Source organism: Thalia democratica, chromosome 7 (assembly GCF_965202585.1).
Source record: "Thalia democratica chromosome 7, ktThaDemo2.hap1.1, whole genome shotgun sequence".
Taxonomy (NCBI): Eukaryota; Metazoa; Chordata; class Thaliacea; order Salpida; family Salpidae; genus Thalia; species Thalia democratica.
In genome coordinates, this window is record NC_139171.1 from 41,904,945 (window position 1) to 41,925,117 (window position 20,173).

General features: G+C 24.7%; 1 protein-coding gene across 1 annotated transcript in view; it reads right to left on the reverse strand.

Moving 5' to 3' along the window:
- Nucleotides 1-20,173, reverse strand: part of LOC145841037 (sodium channel protein type 4 subunit alpha B-like) — a 65,280-nt gene that overhangs the window by 21,003 nt on the left and 24,104 nt on the right. The window contains exons 16-32 of the mRNA XM_082948393.1: nt 19,139-19,215; nt 18,720-18,829; nt 18,384-18,547; nt 14,096-14,163; nt 13,980-14,010; nt 11,675-11,817; nt 10,671-10,820; nt 10,034-10,222; nt 9,663-9,821; nt 6,014-6,187; nt 5,790-5,921; nt 5,591-5,693; nt 5,190-5,344; nt 3,903-3,986; nt 684-839; nt 261-434; nt 54-161 (exon numbers count right to left, since the gene is read on the reverse strand). Of these exons, the coding sequence (XP_082804519.1) occupies nt 54-161; nt 261-434; nt 684-839; nt 3,903-3,986; nt 5,190-5,344; nt 5,591-5,693; nt 5,790-5,921; nt 6,014-6,187; nt 9,663-9,821; nt 10,034-10,222; nt 10,671-10,820; nt 11,675-11,817; nt 13,980-14,010; nt 14,096-14,163; nt 18,384-18,547; nt 18,720-18,829; nt 19,139-19,215 (2,177 nt within the window). The remainder of the gene's footprint in view (nt 1-53; nt 162-260; nt 435-683; nt 840-3,902; nt 3,987-5,189; nt 5,345-5,590; nt 5,694-5,789; nt 5,922-6,013; nt 6,188-9,662; nt 9,822-10,033; nt 10,223-10,670; nt 10,821-11,674; nt 11,818-13,979; nt 14,011-14,095; nt 14,164-18,383; nt 18,548-18,719; nt 18,830-19,138; nt 19,216-20,173) is intronic.

Genomic DNA, 20,173 nt, shown 5'->3' on the forward strand with positions numbered 1-20,173 from the left:
ACGAAACTTTAGAAGCTGTATCTTTTAATGGATATGTTTAACTAGTTTCTTACTTTAATTTTTTCAAGTCTAGACATTGCTCTTAAAGGCCTAAGAGCTCTTAAAGTACGAAGCGATCGAAGTGTACTTTTTCCGTCACTAATCCAAGAAAAGATTGAAACCTAAATATAGTTATTAAAATAGTTTTGAATTTATTTAGACAATTATAAATAAGTAATTTATAATTTAATGTAAAGTTAAAAAGGTTAAACAAAACTGACGCAAACTAGTCCAAAGTCCAGAACACACCAAGGGTTTTTAAAGTATTTACTTAAACCCATTCCAAGCCACTTTGCTAACATTTCAATTATGAAAAAAACCATACAAATTTTATCAACAACTTTCATCACTTTCTGTCTTGTATCGTCTTGTCTTGCATGTACGTCGTCTAATGCCTTTTGTAAACAAGTATTAAGTTTTATGAAGAAAAAACAGGTTTTATTATAAATAAACTATATTACTTAACTTTTTATTAACAAATTTACTGAATTTAAACGTTTAAAATACTTATAATGTAAACTAATAAGAACTTTACAGCTAATTAAAATATAAAGTTTTATTCAACAAATTTTTTTTTATAACTTTTTTTTAGTGTTATTTTTATTTATCTATTTAAAATCTTTAAAAAATGATAACAAACTAACAAGCATTATACTACTGACAATGATAAAAAATACTACTAGATTTTCAAACCATGTAGTTTTTATCATTTTGTTAAAGTAAACTCTAGTTTTATACCACCTAGTTCCTGGAAGTTCATTTACAAAGCATATACAATTTTCTAGATTATTGTCTTCTTTCTAAAAATATTATTCTTAAAGTAAAATCACGATAAAAACTTACAAATGAAAAAAGAGCTTGATTATAACTGTTGATTAATAGTTCTTGCCATTAATAACACTTTTAATTAACAGTTGTAGTAAGTCAAGCTGTTACTAGTTATACAGCTTTTTTTCAAACTAAATGGGTCGTCATTAGTATAGTGCTAGAAAGTAATTGAATAAAAAAACATTGATGTTTAATAACTAGGTTTGAATAATCATTGTTTGAAAGGACTCTGCTTTAACGGGGATGATTGTAAGTTATAAGTATAAAACATTATATATTGAAACAATAAACTACTTAAAATACACAGAAACTTTTCTGTATAGTTTAAACTCATTTCCAATATAAATGTTTAAACTATAGTACTATATACTATAAAAACTATGTTGTATTTAATTGATGATTCGCTTATATTTTTTTTTAAATTTAAAAATTTTTAATACCTTCCTAGTTGCTGTCATTAGAAATGGAAATCTTAAACTAACTTTCATTAACTTAACTGTTACTGAGGTTAAACAATTTAAAAAGTGAATCTTAATATATATATTTTTTACTTCAATATTGTTTGTTGAACGCAGAATAAAAGGGTTCAAGAAGTTTTGTCTAAGGACCTGGTGTACGGAAGAAACTCTCGGTTATCGAGTCGTACACTACATGCTTTTATATTTTTTTGCGAATTAATAAAAGTTAATTCTTAGAATTTAAAGTTTTAAACTTCAACAATTAAAACAAACGATAAAAAGAAAGAAAAGAAAAGTAAACGAAAATTAACTAAGTAATAGATTTACTTGTAAAATTTGTAACCATGACGTAAACAAAAACTTGTTCAATTACTTAAAAATGAAAAAATATATATACACCTAAAGCTTTGAAAAAATATAGAATATAAGTATAAAACATTTTAATTAAAATTGCTTGACTTATAGAAATAACTTATATAACGAAATAAACAAGCCTAATAGCAAAATATGGGATTAAACTTCTTTAAAGATAGTAAAATATAATAAGCTGTAATATTTTAACTTTAAGTTTTATCAATATTTTATGCCAATAGTTTATTTTTTTTTTTGGTAATTTTATTGAATCAGTTAAGGAAATTTGTATTTAAATTATATTTTTCTTTGGTACTAATTAAAGATCATTAGAATATGTTCAATGACTATGATACTCAAATGTGTTATAAATATTTTAGACTGCTCTCTACTTTTTTATTTATTAATCAGACAAACCCAAAGTCTTTAAAAACTTAAAAAACAATTTTACTTGATCTTTGAGATACTTGTTATTTTGAACAGAATTATTTTTTGATACTATCCAGATGACATACATGTGTCAATTAAATACATCGTATAAGTTTTTAACATTGTTTAATTAAGACAGTTAATTTTAGCAACTAATACCTTAGTAGAAAAACTACAAATATATTATATATACTGCTCAGCGAAAATATATAAAAAATTATACGTAAAACAACTTATTTAATATTTTGTAATCGTTTTAATGTTAAAGAAACAATATCAGAAAAACAGATCTTATTCTTAAAAATGATGACTAATAATCTGCGGTTGTGCATCTAAGAAAAAAAAAATACAAAGAAAGTAAAGCTTTAAGCAACTACGTAAATACTGAAAACAATAATGACATTAGATTTAAATATTGTTGTAAATTTAAAAAATGCTCCATAAATACCGTTTATTTTTTAATTTAACAATTAAAAAGGCTTATAAAAAACTATTAGTTTTTAATGATTAAGTGTTTATAAAACATATAACTTTTTTAGTTTTAAGGCACATATATTGTTTATTAAACAACAAAAAAAGCGCTCAAAATATTTAGTTCTAGGACCTTTCGGTTAAAGAAAATCAATACGAGCTTTTATATTTTTTCATATAATACATATTACTAACTGTAAAATATGTACGCATGAAATGCTCATGAGTTGTATAGCTGACAATTTTTAACTAAAATTTTCGCACGTTTTGTAATTAACATAAAGTATCACTTCTGCAATTTCTAGTTTACCATTTAAATACTAATAAACAACAGGTAATATCTGAGTTTTTAAGTGAAATAAAAATATTAAAGTCTAAAACTAAGTGAGGAAATAATAAAAGTTAGCAAAAAAACTGTTACTTGAGATTAAAAAATTAAACAAAAGCTAAATCATAGAAGCTTCTGAAAAAAAAACTATTTAGATTCAATTTTATCTAACAAACAGAAAAATGTATAAATCTTAAAAATCTTTAAACCAGTCTTGTAAAAAGCCAAAGTTAGCTTGAGATTTTGTATAATTTTTAAATATCATGAGTTAATCTTACTACATACTTTAAAAGCTTTTTACTAATAAAAATTTATTTCTATTTATTAAAATACCATATGAGCTTTTAAAGCTAAATCTTACTAACAAATTTTTAAAATTGAAAAGTCAAACACTAATCCCTTATTATAAAATTTCAATACTAAATGGTAAAAAAGTCTCTATATACATCGGGTACTCTGACCATATTTTTGAGCGTCGATCTCTTTATTGTGTTCAATAAACTAAAATGATTGACAAGCGTTTTTATTTAAAAAAGTAAAAAACTTTTTTAATGTATATAAGCTAAAAGTGAATTTCTAATCATAATTTATCAAGTTTATCACTTTAATAAATAATATATAGTTTAAGTCTGTCAGTTAATCGATTGAACATTAAGAAACTATCTAAGTTGTAATTACAGTTTTGAAAGTCAGTAATTTTTAGCAATAGTAATACCCGATACAAAATTAAGGTCGTTTAATAGTTGTTTTACGTAATTTGTTTCACATGATATGGAATATTGAGTTTTAAAAAGTGTTTAAAGTTAAAGAAAAAAAAAAACGCACAATTGCTGATACTTATAAAAAAATTTTTTTTATTAAAAACAATTAGTTTCAATATACTAATTAATAATTCGTTTATAAATTAAGTTATTCGTCACTTCCTAACAATAGTGTTTTTAAGTTACTTTTAAGTTTAGAAAATATTTAAAATACATAAAAAAAAACTAAAATCTTACTTCGCATTCTGAAGTTGCTTCAATTTGAACACTTTCTTCTTTTTTTAATAAAGTTTCAGTAACATCAATAGCCATAGAGTCATCCTTAAAAATTAGTATCACAAATAAATTTATAGATTGAAAGTCTTTTAGCTCTTTAAATTTTGTTTTACCAAAAATATGAAGTACATTTAAAATTAATTTTAGAGTCAAGCAAAACCATAGTAAAACATTAAAAAATTTACGTTTAAATTTATTATGTGTATTTTGTGTTTAAATTTAAAATGTTTTAATTTATTAGTAAGCCTTCTAACTATTACGATTTAGAATAGCGTGAATCTTTTAAGTGTCATTGTGCCGTTTGTCTTGATATTTAGTACTTTTTTTTAATTCTTGTTAAAACTTACAACATTTTTAAATTAGTGTTATAACTTCTTTACAACAAAATTTTCTTATTACATTGTAACAAAGCGATCGTTAAACGTATCGGTTCGTTTATAAATCATTACGAAAGAGTTCATAGTTAAATTGGAAAAAATTACAAAAAAAATCTGCAACGTTGTATAGAGAAGAGAAAGTTAAGAAAAAGGAGCGTGTCGTATTTGTTAGAGTTTAGTTAAAGTATTTTTCCCGAGTACGGGTAGAGAAAGCAAAACGGATGGCGAAGCACGGTCGAAAATATCAAGGAGTTTTTTCTGGTTTAATGGGGGTAGCAAGGGAGCCAAAAACTAGGTCGTCGATTACAATATCTGTCCAGTCCACGTTAGTGTAATCAAATTAGAAGAGGTTCATGCACATCAATAAATTTAGTCTTTCAGTTAGTTTATTGAGCCTAAGAGACGTTCTACACAGTTGTTGGTAATATTTGTTGTCGCACATTTAACTTCAAATGTTAATTTATATATAAAATCATTTAGCACATATAGTATTTAATCTGTTTTAGTTGTTTTAAAATAAAATATTTAAGGTTTATCAGGCGTTCCATTTGTATATCTGTAATATTTATAATAAGTAATCATGATACCCAAGCACATCATTTATTGAGTAAACACCGAACCTAACAATCTTGTGGACGGTTATAACACTTTTTTAAAAAGATAGTTTTATTCATATACATCAAAATTTTTCGCTCATATTAAATTAATTATTAGTAACTGGTATATGTAAATTTTAAAGAGAAAAACTAACGAAGTTTTTTTTTCTAATCGGCAGCAAATTCTTTTACAAATACTCTTAATACAAAATGTATCAAAAATAAAAATAAAATTCAGTATAGGTTAAAACTTCTAAAGTTTAATTAACTCTTACATTAGTAAAAGTTTGGGAGTTTTTTTTATTTTTCATTTCTTTTACTGAATCGCTGAAACCACTATCAGCATGAGAACTGTGCACAGAACTTTCATTTGACCTTGTTGTTGAACTTTGAGGAATGCTGAATTGCTTCTCATGGTCTTTTTTGACTACTGTTTAAGTATGAGGATGTGTTACAGAACTAGTACAGCTTCATTATATAAAAATCATAATATCAATAAATAAAATACTTCTTTAAGTTAGAATAAAACGAAAAACATTAAAAAGTATTATAAAACTAACCAAGAATAGTTGTTCTCACTAAAAAGTGTTTTAAGAAACAATTTATTATATACAATAACTAAAAAATTTTAAGTACTCAAAATTTTAATAATTTATTGAAACCGTAAAAAACGAACTTGCTTGAGTACTTGAAGGTAGCAGAGTGTTTATTTCTTGCAATTCTATGACATTGGAACTTTTTTTTTGTTTATTTTTCTTCAAAAAGCTACAATTGAACAACTGAAAATATACTTTATTAAATTAACTGTTTAAAACTACTAAAACTTACAATTTTAAAACGTCTAATACAGTGTGTTAAATTAGAAAAAAAATAACTTTAATTGAGCGTGTTTTTTCTAGGATGTATTCTTTAACTTTTTGAAGTTCAGATTTTTCTACAGCGCTTGTATCTTCATCCATATCTTTGCTAAATGCATTCAAAAGAAGAGCAAGAAACAAGTTTAATATCTATAAAATTGACTTAATGTAAATACTTTATAACGAACAAACTTGGGCATAACAAAAATTAAAAACAATTTTTTTCAGATGTCAAAACAAACCACAAGGTTTCCAACGAAATAAGCAGCAATAAATAATGAAGTGCACAATGCAGGCTGTCCAGTTATCTTGTTGCACTCTAGCATATTTTCAACCCACTCTCCACACTGAATTCGAAATATTGTCAGAAATGCATGTGGAAAATCTTTGAAACTGTACGTGACGTCGATATCTTGCTGTAAAATTAAATATTGTAAAAAAAAAAAATTAAGAATAATTAACAACAAAAATATAATGAGTTACAAAGTAATTTATAAGGTTTATTTAGTTGTTTTTGTAAAATACTCTGTTAGAATTATAAAGAAAAATTTTTGATCTTAGCTTTATTAAGAGCTTAGCTTTAAAGTTTAAAAGATATAAAAAAAAGTTTTTGGTAAAACATTAGTTTAATAATAAAGTTTTGCATTTGTAAATCTTTAAAATAAACTTAGCAAAAATTGTATAAAAGAGTTCAACATAAAAAAAAACTTGTGACAGATAACATAGTTATGTTTACTTTTTTTTGTTAAGCAAATCATTGGTATTAAGTCATTTTGAAAAGCAGAAAATTTCCATAACGTCAGTTCGAACTATAAAAAAAAAATTCCTCTAAAAATGTTATACTATAAATTGAAAAGTTGATCTAAATCAGCGGTCCTAAAATTGCGGCCCGCGAGCATGCTTCGTTTTAAACTGGATGAGGCCTAAGAGCATGTAAATCTAACTTACTATACAAAAGATTTCGGCACATTTAGACTATTTTAAGTTAAATATGATCTTTATGTAATATTCCGTATCTTGATTACTTTCAGTTTAACTTCCTGGAAAGCATTTGACTTATTGAAAGTATTTATACTTCTTAGGCGTAAAAATGTTAAAAAAAAGTCAGTTTGGCTTTCTAACAGTAACTATTCTTAGTTGAGAGCATATAATCTTTTTAGTACTAGGTGTATTATCTATATGTTGTCTTAAGTCAATAAGTTATTAATGTAAGTCTTAACGAAATCATTGTAATTCGTAATGTATATAAAAGCAATGCACTATATAACAACTAAATAGTAAATTCTTTGCAAACTCGATTTAATTAAACATATTGTTTTTAACTAAGTTACTGTGTAGTCCTAGAGGGCCTGTGGTAGGAACTACCTTTAATTGGGGGAAGTCCCCTTTTTTGTGCTAAACGCTTTGAGCGTTTAGCTCTTAAGGCTTTTACTGAATTTACCTTACTCATTAGGTTTAACTTATTAATTAATAAGTATGTAATAAACTTATTATAAATAATTTCTTTAATGAAGTGAATTTATTGAATAAGTGATGTATATGTGAAAAATAGAATTAGAAGTGATAAAGCAGACAATTTATCAGTAGATTAAAACTGCGAAAACAAACACAACAAATAAACACAAAGTTCTACAAATAGAAATGTTCTTAAAGTGTTTGAAATCTTAAATACAAAAATAGTTCTTAATAATAAAAGTACTAATGATACAGAGTCTTAATATATATCGTGCTTCATGCACAACGATGGCTAAACTAAGCACAATATAATAAAATAGTGCAAATAAACATCAAGATCTTATATAATGAAAATAATAAAAAAGTTCTTATATCCAACTCGTGTGCCTCTCGCACGGTCTTATGGCTTAACTGAGCGTAATAACAAACATAATACAAAGTAAACATAAATAAAGAACAATAGAATAGAGCTGCGCATAGTGCGCGAGCTAAAGGCTAATGAGCAATTTCTTAACGTTATCAAGAAATAAGTACACAATCACGGCTGACTATAGCGCCAACTGGCGAAAAAGTTTAAAACAACGAAATCGAGAATCGACTTCGTTGCAACTGTTATTGTTACATTTTCACTGCATTTAGTATTTAGTTTTGTAAAAATAACGTACTTAAATACCATGAAAATATGCAATAAGATAAGTTATCTTACTAAATAGAACACATTTTTACTTCTTGCTAAGTTTTCGGTGCACAGTAGTTTAATTTCTAAGCACACTACTGTAAACAATTGCAGTTCTCATCTTGTTTATGTTTACATTATCGTCAAAAAAGTTTTATATTTAGCCACTTCTTTTGCGTTATTAGGTATATTAGGGTTATCATTTGAATAAAAAACTTAAAGTTATTTAAACTCTCACATAATTCAAAGTTTAATCTAATTGTGTGTTTTTTATTTAGTTTAACCCGATTTAATTTTAAGGAAATCTCTGAAACTTTTAACTTATATACATCAAACAAAGTGCTATTATCTGCTTATAGTTTCTAATTATCAAAAGTAAGATAAATTCGTTTAGAAAACTAGTTGATATGTTTTAGTCGTTAAAAAAAAACGTAAATATGTTGTTTTATTTTTGTTTGTATTGAGTAGTATGAATTGCGTATTATTGTTTGATTTTGTTTGAATTGCAACAGTTTTAATTTTCATTTGAATATACTCGTATTTTTAGTATTACTCGACAAAAGAACTTTTTAAACTTTTCAATTTTTGCTGACCGTTGAACAACTAAGGATTAATTAATATTATGTTACTGTTATAAGCAGGGGTTATTTATAAATGTTAAAGTTTAAACATAATTTAATAAACTTAGGTTTTTTATTAAAAAAAACAGTACAAATATGATCTATTATTTTAACTTTACTTTATAAAGCTAAAACTTAATTAATAAGATAAAGTAATTAAATTCTACAAAAACCGTATACCAGCTAGAATAGGGCTGGGAAACGTTTTTCAATCAACGAGCCGGATCCGGAAAAAATGTAGCCTTTTGCGGGCCGGAGAATTTCGAACTAGTGATTTACCGGATCCAGTATCCGTATCCAGCCGAATAATGACTCGGGTTCTAATCTAAATAAAAGTTTTGGAACCGGCCAGAATCTAATTTTATAGAAACAGTTAATCGCTTTTTTGAATCCTTAAACTTAACAAAATTTCTCAAGTCTGAGAACTTTAGATGTAGATGACATGTCAGATGTTTAAATAATGTCTACAAAATAGAACTGACATTTTAATTGACAAAGGTACGTATGTAAAGTATCGTAATTAAAAAACACTTTGCTTGGGGTGATTTAACAAAAAGGTACTCCAACTAAGTTAGATCAACAAAAAATATTAGGAGAAAATGTTGTAGTTGTTAGTACACATTAATTTATTAAGTAATTTTTTAGCATGTTTTTAAAGTTAGATTCTTATAGTTTTGTTTTGTAAAAATATGATACATAGTTTTATAAGTAAAAAACATATTGACCCTTTTCGGGCCTGTAACTTTGCTCGCGGGCCGGTTATTTTTGTTTGGGGGCCGGATTCCAATAAAATTTAAAAAACAGTCGGGGCCAGTCATTTTCACTCTGCGGGCAGGATCCGGCCCGCGGGTCGTACGTTGCCCACCCCTAAGCTAGAATGGGGAGGCATACGTATAGTAGTCAATGTTAATTAAGATCAAAATCATAGTTTAGCCCTCTATGTTTGACTAAAACTGTGACTTAAACTAAAATTTCAACAAACGAATTTTTATTTATGTATTTTAGCACGCGATTAATAAATGCCTGCCGACCCCTGATCTAAATTGCATAAAACTTAATTAACTTTTTTTTTAAATACTTTTGATTATTATAACACATAAAATTGAAGTTTTACTACGTTACAAAAACATTTAAACTTACATATTTTTTGCTGAAAAGTTGCATTCCTATCACTGCAAATATAAACAGAACTACCATAAAAACGAAAGTTAGCGGCCAGAGTCTAGATACGGTTTGGCCTATTACTACTAAAAGTTTATTCAAAGTAGGCCACCTTTTTGCAAGCTTTAGTATTCTCATCTTAAAAAATAAACGAAAAATTAACAATTGTAAAAAGTTACTAAAAATTAATACTATTAAAATAAAACTGTAAGCTAAATAAATTAAAACTTTATTAATAAGTTCATAAAAAGCCACACACATGAAATATACAACTTTAAGCTAATAAATAATAAATAAAAGTTAAATAAACTTTATATTAAAACATTCTACCAAGTAAAAGTCTAAATTACCAATCTGAACGCCCTTAAGACCGCCAAGTTCGAGTTGGCTGAGTCATCCGAAAGGCTTGCTATGAACTCTATAATACTTATAACCACAATAAGCATATCAAATCTGTTCCACATTGATTTTAAATATTCTGAAGGAGTAAGAGCTATAAGTTTCAATATCATTTCACCCGTAAAAATAAATGTAAAAACCTAAAAATACAACAACTAGTTTGTTAAAACATTTTTATAGTTTTGTATTTTATAAAATTATGTAAAAAAATTAAAAGTTCTGTTTTATTTATGAGTTTTAACTTGAATAAAGTTATAGTAAAAGAGTATTTGAAAATATGAAAAGTTTACAAAAGTTTTTACAAAAAATTGTTTTTAGTATCATATAATTAAAATTTAGAATCCATATTATAGTAGTTTTGGCTTTCAATAATGTTATTTGTTAATATAAAGCCATGTGTTTACAACATAAATTATACAGAACCTATACTTTTTAATAGTGTTAAACCAATTAAACGTTTTTTTTTTTCAAAGAATGGAGTTATTTTTACAAAAAATGATTATGTTTTTCTTATTATTATATTTTAAAGATAGGTTTAATAGGTTTTGACTTAAGAAGTATGTATTAAGTTATTGTTTTTAGTCTTACTAAATTTGCTTCGTCCAGTGTAGCTTTGTATGTATCTTCCATTGGGTACCTTTCAAACATCATAAAAACTGTGTTTGTTGCAATGCACAATGTTATTGTAAATTCAAAAAATGGGTTCATGGTAATCAGAGAAAACACTTTTTTAACATTCTGTAGTTGTTTTTGTAGTTTGAACATGTGAATTGTCAGTAGTAAAAATTGAGTTATAGCTTAAAATATTCAGCTAATTTAACAAAAACTTAAAAAAACATAAAAATTAATTTATATTAAAATTTTCCTAAGCTTTATTCAATATACTAAGAAAGATTAAAAAAAATTATTAGTCATCATTCTGTAACTTTATAAAACTTTTATACAAATTTATAGTTTTGAAAATTTTTAACTAGAAGTATAACTCTAAAACAAAATAAAAAAATAAAAAAGTTTGAAAAATAGATAAAATTTTAAAGGTTCAATAATCATAGTTAAACATTTTTACGTTGAATCACAAATATGTGATAGTTTCTAATGGACTTTGCTGTAATATACATAAGATGTAAGTATTTAGCTCGGAACTTTAAAAAAAAAGAAACTGAGTTCGATAAGTGTTTTATTCATGATAAATTTAAAACTATCTTTTGCAGTTAAACTTCACCGAACTCAAAAATTAAAAAATACATATACTATGTTAAGTTGAGTTTTTTTTTTTACAAATCTAAGCAATGTAGTTAAAGATTGTACATGCTTTTTAAAGTACCAAAACAATTTATTTTTTGACATAAACAGTATATCCATTATTTTATAAAATATGCTTAACATTAATTTAAATGAAAACAAAAACAGTTGTATAAATTACAATTAAAATAAGTAAAATATTTTTAAAAAAAATTACCGATTCTCTAAGTTTTCAAGAACTGTTTATTATGTTTTAATATTAGCACAACAAAACGAGTAAAAACTTACAGCAAAACTATGGTATTTATTAACTAAACTGAGATATTCAGGTTTGTTAAGTTTAAACTAACATCAAAGCATGGTGGACAACAAGCCCATTCACCAAAATAATGTTCAAATTTTGGCCAATATACTTTTCTTAATTGATTTACAGTAAACATTTCTTCAATATCATATTTAAAGTTCGTAAGTCTGTTTGGTACGTCCTGCAATCCTAAATTTATAAAACAATTTTTTATTTATTAAAAGTTTTGAAAGTTTTGTCTAAGACTTTTAGTATAGTTTTTTAGTATTATATAATAAGTTTAAACTTTAATATTGTGTTTATTATTAACTTTTAAAACATTTTAAAGGAAAATAACAGAAATTAGTGTTAGCTATCTAACAAAATACATTGACTAAATTGTTATTAAACAAAAGTAGCAAAAAAACAAACAAGTTCAGCATTAAAAAATATTTTACAGCTTAAAAAACTACCTTAGAATTTCTTTTAGAAGTAAATAACTTTTTCTGAACAACTTTTTGCGGAGTTAAACTGAGTTATAAGTACATTAATGCAGCAGTTTTTTACGACTGGGTCATTTAAAACTACTCTTTACTTTTATCTATTTTTAGTATTTTGAGACAATGTTCAAGTATTTTGGAATTAATAAGACTAGAAACCATTGTTATATATTTAAATAAACCTAATTTATGTAAAAGAAACAATTTTATTAGACTTTAGCCTTATCTAGTTAAAAGCCATTTTGTTTAATTTTCAGTTTTACTTATTTTGTTGATTACCCTCGAATTAAGTTAACATATTAATTAGTTTTATGTAATACATACTGTTTGTGTTTATCTTAGTTTGTTGTTTCAATTGTATTTTCCCTGATGAAAATTGATGAATATATCGAAAAATTCGAAAAGAAAGAATTTTAGTCATTTTATTTATTCAGTGAGTTTAAAAATAAAAGAATAAATGATGTTTAAGTTGTGAAAATACCAATTATTTTCTTATAAATAAAAGATTCCTAGCTCAATACTTCATCAAAGTCATACTACAGCTACCTTCCGTGTAACTTCGCATGTTTTACACATGCTAAAAGTGCGTAGACATAAGCTAGGTACAAAGAAGCTCCATGGCGTTAAACTAGGGTTTCCTTAAACTAAAACGCCAAATTTCCAGGTTAAGCAACAAAGTGGTGTTTGATCGAATGTATTTATAGCTAAGTATTACAAATGGAACTATATTTTGCATAGTTTATTTTTTTATAAGCTTCAGCGATAGTTCATTTTTAACTTCATAGGTTTATCACATAAGAAAAAAAAAATTTCGCTACTTGAAAAGCTTTAAAGTTTATTGAGGACCAGAAACAAGATTTAAAATAATTTTGAATAAAATGTAAATCTCCTAAAATTTTATTACCATTTTTTCTCCACACGAAAATATGCATATAAGGCTTTAATTTTAGATAGATTAGTTAAAACATAAAACCATAAAACTAACAATTTTGTTTTAATGCAATATATTTTAGCATTTAATTACTGTTAAAACTTTGCAAAATGACTACTTACAAAATTATATTGAATCATTTACAAAAACACTTACGACGTAGATATTTAGTTTATTATAAATATATTACTTTTAAAATCATTTTACAAACCAGTTTAAATTCCATTTAGCTGATTTATGTTCTTTGATGTAAAACCTATAGTTAAGCATTAAGACATTTTAACTTTAACTTTTTTTTAGAGATATCACGCTTTCAGACTTAGATTTTTTTTATAGTTTTTTTAGAGTACTTTTTCTTCTAAATTATACCTCAGAAAATTCACGCTGGTTAGTAAATTAAGATTTTGATAACATAAAAACATATACAAGTTTTCCTAGAAACCTCAAAATCTACCACACTACCCCATTTGCCTTTTTACTATGTATTACCGACTATTCAGCAGCTGAAATTGCCGAAACCCAGCTTTAAACAGTTGTTAAGTAGAATTTAAAAATAGTTAGTGCATATACAGTTTAAGTTGTCAAGTAGGCACTGAGAAAGAGTAATTTTAAAATTTAAACAAGAACTTTTGAATTTTATATTAGGAAATAGTAAACACTTTAAAATATTTATAAAAAATAGTTATATTAATTATAGATTAACATAAAATGTTTCCAAAATAACAAAAAATATTGATTTAGTTTACAAAAATATAAATATTAGTTAATAAACAAAATACATAATGCATATGTTTAAGGTACCTTTTTTAAGATAAAAATTATCAAATAACAAAACAACAAGTTTAAATATTTTTAAATCTAAGATTCTAGCACTGATAAACTTATAAAAGCTACAACTATCAATAAAAAAAAGATTATCTTAGCAATTTAAACTAACTTACTTTGTCCAAAAGAAGTATAACTTGGTCGTACCTAAAGAAATGTTAGAAATATTGTTTGTGTTTAAACAAGTTATAAATTATCATCATCGTAATTTGAATCTAATTTTTAGACTAACCGGTTTTCTTATCTTTTTTACGGGAGAATTTAAATCTCTAGCTTTTCTTCCAAATTGAGATTTAGACCCTTTGAAAAGTTATGTTTATTTGAGTTTATTAACATAAAAAAAGCTTTAAGTGTTTTGTGTTTTTATTTTTCACACTAAACCTATTGATAAGGTACAAAGTAAAGTAATTAATATCTATAATCTAATTAAAAAATAATTCAAATATGTTGAAACTAGTTAGTATAAAAATTTTAACATTAGTAATATTTGTAAAATCTACCTCATGCGGTTAATAAAAAAGCACGTTATTTGTGCTTGATTGTATAGAAAATCAATAAAGTTACGGTAAATAATTTTAAGAGTATAAAAACTATTTAATGTCAAAAAAACACAGTTTTTTTTTTAAATAATTCATGATCTTTTTTTATTACAAAAATACCATGTGCTTTATTTTTGTAAATATTGGGTAGCCGTACCATGCTTAAGTAAAAGGCTTCTGTGTCTTTAAAATATACACTTTTTTGTTTAATTTTTATTACTTATTTTCTGTAAAAACATAAATAAAACTACTCTAATTTTCTAAGCTTCAAATATTTTTAAAGATTTAAAATATATTTTCGAATCTGACACTCTGGTAATGTGCATCAAAAGTTCAAATAATGTTTTATTAAAATTCTAATACATACAAAAATTAGTTAGTTTTTTTAGAATCATAACACTACATAAGTATATAAATTTACATCTCTTTTGAATAGATAATCGCAGTTTTTTATGAATTTATGTTATAGTTTTAATAATAAGTTTAAAAACTTAGGATACTCGATGTAAAACAAAACAAAAAACAAAATGTTTTATAAAAGTTTCTTTTTTAGTTAATAGATCAACTTTGAAAATGTCTAGTCTCATCATATTACACATAAATTTAAAAATAATATTTGTGCAATATTTCCATGATTATTTTATGATTTCTTTCTGTTTATAACTAAATATATATTTTATTCTCTATTCTAGTCGATCGTAAATACATACTACTTTGTTGTAAAAAGTCCTGGACAAGACGTTGAAAGGTATCCGTGGTGTGCGACTAATCAACCAAAAGGTTTTTCGTGCACCAGGTCCTAAGATCAAACATTTCGAGCGTCTTGTTTTGTCGTTTAATAAACTTATACACGTATCACAAGTTGTTAAAGGTTTTAAAAACTAGTATATGCATATAGAAGTAACAAAAAGTTATAATCAAAAATTTACTAAAAAAAACATAATAAACAATTTATTGTACGTTTTTAATAAGTATATATATAGTTTTTATTAGGTTTATTTCTTTAGTTTTACTTTATTTTTCTGTATTTTTTTCAAGTTAAAAGTAAAATAGGTAACTTAACGTAACTCAGATACGTATTATCTTTGGAAATTAAAACTAACAGTGAAATTATTATTTCAATTCTCTTATAATCATCTAGAATAACCGTTTACTTGATTGGCAGTAAATAACAAAAAAAAAACTAAATAAAATTACGCTTTTTTTTTGTCTTAAGTAACTGAATAGAACTGTTTTGTAGTAAATATTTTTTAAATGAGAAATAGTTTAATTTCTTTTAGATTTCTACTTCAAAGTACATATCTAATTCGAAGGTCCAAATTATCAATAGCGTTGATTTCAAAAACTTTGTGTAAGAACAAACTATCTATCATTTATCTGGTTAATCTAGTTTTTGTAAATAATGTAACGTATAAAAGCAGACGTACTTTTCTGTCAGTCAACTATTGCTCGACGAAATAATCAAGCAAGGTTTATGTTGAAATTTTAAAGTTATGTTATGTAAAAGTATTAAAAAAAATCTATTTACAAAAGTTTTAACTGTACAGTTATTTTCCATTTGAATACGCACTTTGAAGACAGCCCAAAAGTGTGTACCTAAGAAGAACCAGTTTATTTGAAAACTTATTTTCTCACACAAAGTTTTTTATCTCAATAATTAGATTCAACAGGAAGTGGGTACTAAAAATGTAAGTCGCTGTATATTTTTTTGTTAAAAAAAAACAAGTTTTTAAGTTTACATAATTTAATGGATATTTCAACTGTAATTTATTCCTTAAATCACACCAAAAACATTATGCTAAGGAAAACCAAATAACAACTTAATAAACAGTTACAACATTCTATTTAACTTTTTTTTAACATTTAAATTAATTACTTACTTGAATGAAAAAAAACAACTTGGTTTAAAAAAACTAAAATGTTATCTAAGTTTACAAAAAAAAGATATATTTTAAAACTTTATTTTTATCCATTTTTTAACTTTTTAAGACGACTAAAATTTTTTTAAGTTTAGCTGATATTTATGTTTTAAATTTTTCAGGTAAGTTATTTGTTTAGTACTTGATATTTAATAAAAAGTTTAACGTTTATTTTCCTATTTAATTTCATTACAACCAAACTCAGACTAGATGCCTACAATAGTATTTTACACTTTTTTTGGTAGCCCGATATAACCTGTATATAAAAGCTATTCCTACTTATTTTTAACATTTTAAAAGTATTTTATGTTTATAATAGTAATGCAGTTGTTTAAATTTTGAAAAGATTATTTAATTTTTAAAGAATTGATTTTTGTAGATTTGTTTTATAGATATTTTGTAGAATGTAGTTCAAATTATTACAATAAAATAAAAACTAAATAAAAAATTTGAAAGCTAAAGTTTAATACTTAAAAAATAAAATTTATTAAAAACGTATTGTTCTGTTCGTTTATGTGCTGTTTATCTTGAAAAATTAAAATTAATGTGTTTGCACATCAAGTCCAGCAAGTATATCTTCAATACCTTTATTTAACATAATCAAAAATCACTTAACACTTACATAAAATACTTACACTATTTACTGCCAATATAAATTTTTATATAAATTGTATTTCTATAATAATACTTAGACTTTAATTTTTTGTTTGATCAAGTAAACATGAAGACTGTTTTGAAGTTATTTAATTAGCGGAAGAATTAAAAAAAATGTGCAAAACAAATTTATATTCAATAGTTCTTTGTTTATATTGAAGAAACTAGTTTATAAGATAGTAAAAGACTATCTAAAAAAAGTAACTTAAAATCGTAAAAACTTAGATATTAAAAAGAGTTACAATACAACATCATCTTGTAATAATTTTTTTTTTCAACCTTTTAGTTAACCTTATTCGTTAAGTTATACAAAATATATTTCATGCAAACTGCATTTTTGCGGAAATTTATAAAACTATAACTTGAAATAAAATGTTTAAAGTTTAAAAACTTATAAATAAAGTATACGAGCTATCATACTTTTTATTTTTTGTTAAGATTACGTGACATTACGTTGAATTTAATAACAAATAAATAGACAATAAAGTGACTCACATAAACAAAGAACTTAAATACAGTTAATCAAAACCTCTACTCGAATCAAACTCTATGTTAGTTTTTATTTCATCCCTTATTGCTTCAACAACTTTGTACATGCAATAGCTTTTTCTATGCTCTGATGTAAAACTTTTTTTATGATCTGACACTGATGAGACTATTGATGACTTTAAAGATGTTTTACGGTTGATGTAAGAACCGGAAGAGAGTAAAGATGAAAAATTTCGATTAGATATTGTCTAAAATTTTAAACGTACGTTAACACCTGAGTATTGTTCTTTATATTATTACAAGTATAGAGTGCTAATAATTAGAACTAGTTTTTATAGATCAGAAATTAAAATAAGATTGAGTAAAATAAGTGCACATGTAAGAATTGCTTTCTTACAAAGGTATTTTTTATCAATACTAACAACTGTTATTTTAATAAGCTTTACTCTTTGAAATATTAGTTTAACTTGTTATTTTGCTTATAACATTGTTAGCCAAATTATTTTTTTTTCTAAAACAATCATAGTATCCTAAAATTTAGCGTAAAACTTTATACATCAAAAACTAATTAAAAAAATTACTAACCGATCTACGAGACATTCTAGGTATACTATATTTCTCCATTTGAGGTATTTTTATTTTCGGTTTATAAACTGTAATGCAAATTAGCTTGTAGCTAAATAAGTTTAAAAAAATACTTATTTATTAGTATAAAGCTTTCTACAGTTTTAGATTGAACTACGTAAATATTAGTCGAAAAAGCTTAAAGCACATGTTTTAAAATTGTTGACCAAGTAAAGCTAAATTTTAGTTAAAAATTTTTTTTTAATTATATAAGTAAGCACAATACAAACTTTGTATATTGGTTAGACCTAAGTTAAAGCGAACAAGCGAAAGTTTAAAAAAAATAATAACCAACTTGAACGGCTTATACCTTCTTCTAGATTACTTACAACTTCATGAGAACATGAACGTCTACCTTTGGCACTTTTGAGTTTTCTATTTTTACCATGAAAATTTGAATCATAACAACTTTTTGACGGCAAACTCATCGTAGAAGTAGAATTTGGCTCCAAAAAATGTCTTTTTTATATTTAAAAGATTTTACGTGTTTTTGTTAGTTTCGTTTTTTTAAATTAAGTTCTATAAAATAGTTTAATTGACATCACTTAAATGATTTTAATTTTTTTATAAACTAATTTAAAAATTCGTTAGATTATTTATAAATAGTTTCAACAATTTTACAAGCAAAAACCCTAAGTTAGGTATTCCGGCTATTTCGTGATACTCGTATCCATTTTTTTCTTTAAACATGTTATGGGTAAAGTTGTTTTTTTGTTTTGAAGTACTTGCAATGTTATCTGTCTAAAAAGCATTTATCTGTTAATTTCTATGATGTTAAACCATTTATTTTTACAAAATTTTATATATTTTTAAATGACAATAAAAAAGCATTATGTTAAAATTAACTCTGTGTTTTTAATGTATTATAAGTTTTCAAAGTTGATATTTCTTCTTTTTTTTCGTTTAAAAATAACTAAGTTTTTTTAGGTTAAAAACTCCATAAAATTTATTTTATATTAGAAAAAGTAAAATATTCGTACTAGAACATTTAAAAAAACATATGGTAAATTTTTTTCAACTTCTTCTAAATATCAACAAAAAAAAACTAACATTTATATCATTATTATGGTTACTTTTTGTTAGGAGCTGATTTGGTGCTAAACAATTTTTTTTCCTAGTGTTAATTTCTGTAATTATATAACTAATGTTATTTAGTTTTCAATACTTGCAAACCAAACTAGACGTATTACTTATCCAATTGTTTTGTTTTAAGTCTGAGTTTTAGGTATTTTAGTTAAAATTTTAGCTTACATTATTTAAATTGATTTGCATTGCTAATAAAAAACATGTTTAAGCAAGTAGCTAGTTAATTTAATTTTAATTAAAAAAAAAATACCTTAAATTTATTATTATAGAAGATTTTATGCATGTGTAAAATTGATATGCTTTCAAAATCCACCCGATCAAAGTCTACCTGCGTTCAAAATTCACCCGATTTTTTTATATTTTCCTTATTAATTAATTTATTTTATATATTATATTTTTTTTCAGTATCACTGTTACCCCTAACCCTTATCCTCGATCGGTAAGCGGTTCTCGAATTTGACTGGGTGGATTTTGATCAGGTGGATATTGAACGCGGGTGGATTTTGATCGCGGGTGGTCTTCTAACGTGTCCCATAAAATTAAATACAAAAAAGTACTATTTTAAACTTAAGTAGTTATTTTACTTATTAAAGTGTTTCGTGTTCGACAAAAATAAAATATTTTTATTTTTTGTTTATTTTCGGTTTTTTTAAGTTTGTTTTTTATAATACCAAAATAAAAAATATTACCTTTCGGTTTAATCAATCGTCGAAGTAACTTTTAAGTAAAACTATTAGTATACCGTTTTGATCTAAATAAACTTTGTGTAACCAAAAAACAAAGCCTAAATCAGGGTAATCGCCACCTTTTTGAAAACTATAAAAATAATTTAGTTTCATTACTTGTATAAAAAATTTTATTACTAACTCTAGAATATTCAAAGTAAGTTTCTAATCTTCCGTAAATTTTCCCTCAACTTTTTTATTATTTTTACTCAAACCCTAGAAATATCTAGTGTAAGTTAAATGTTGCCTCTTAACAATTATCACCTCCTTAGTG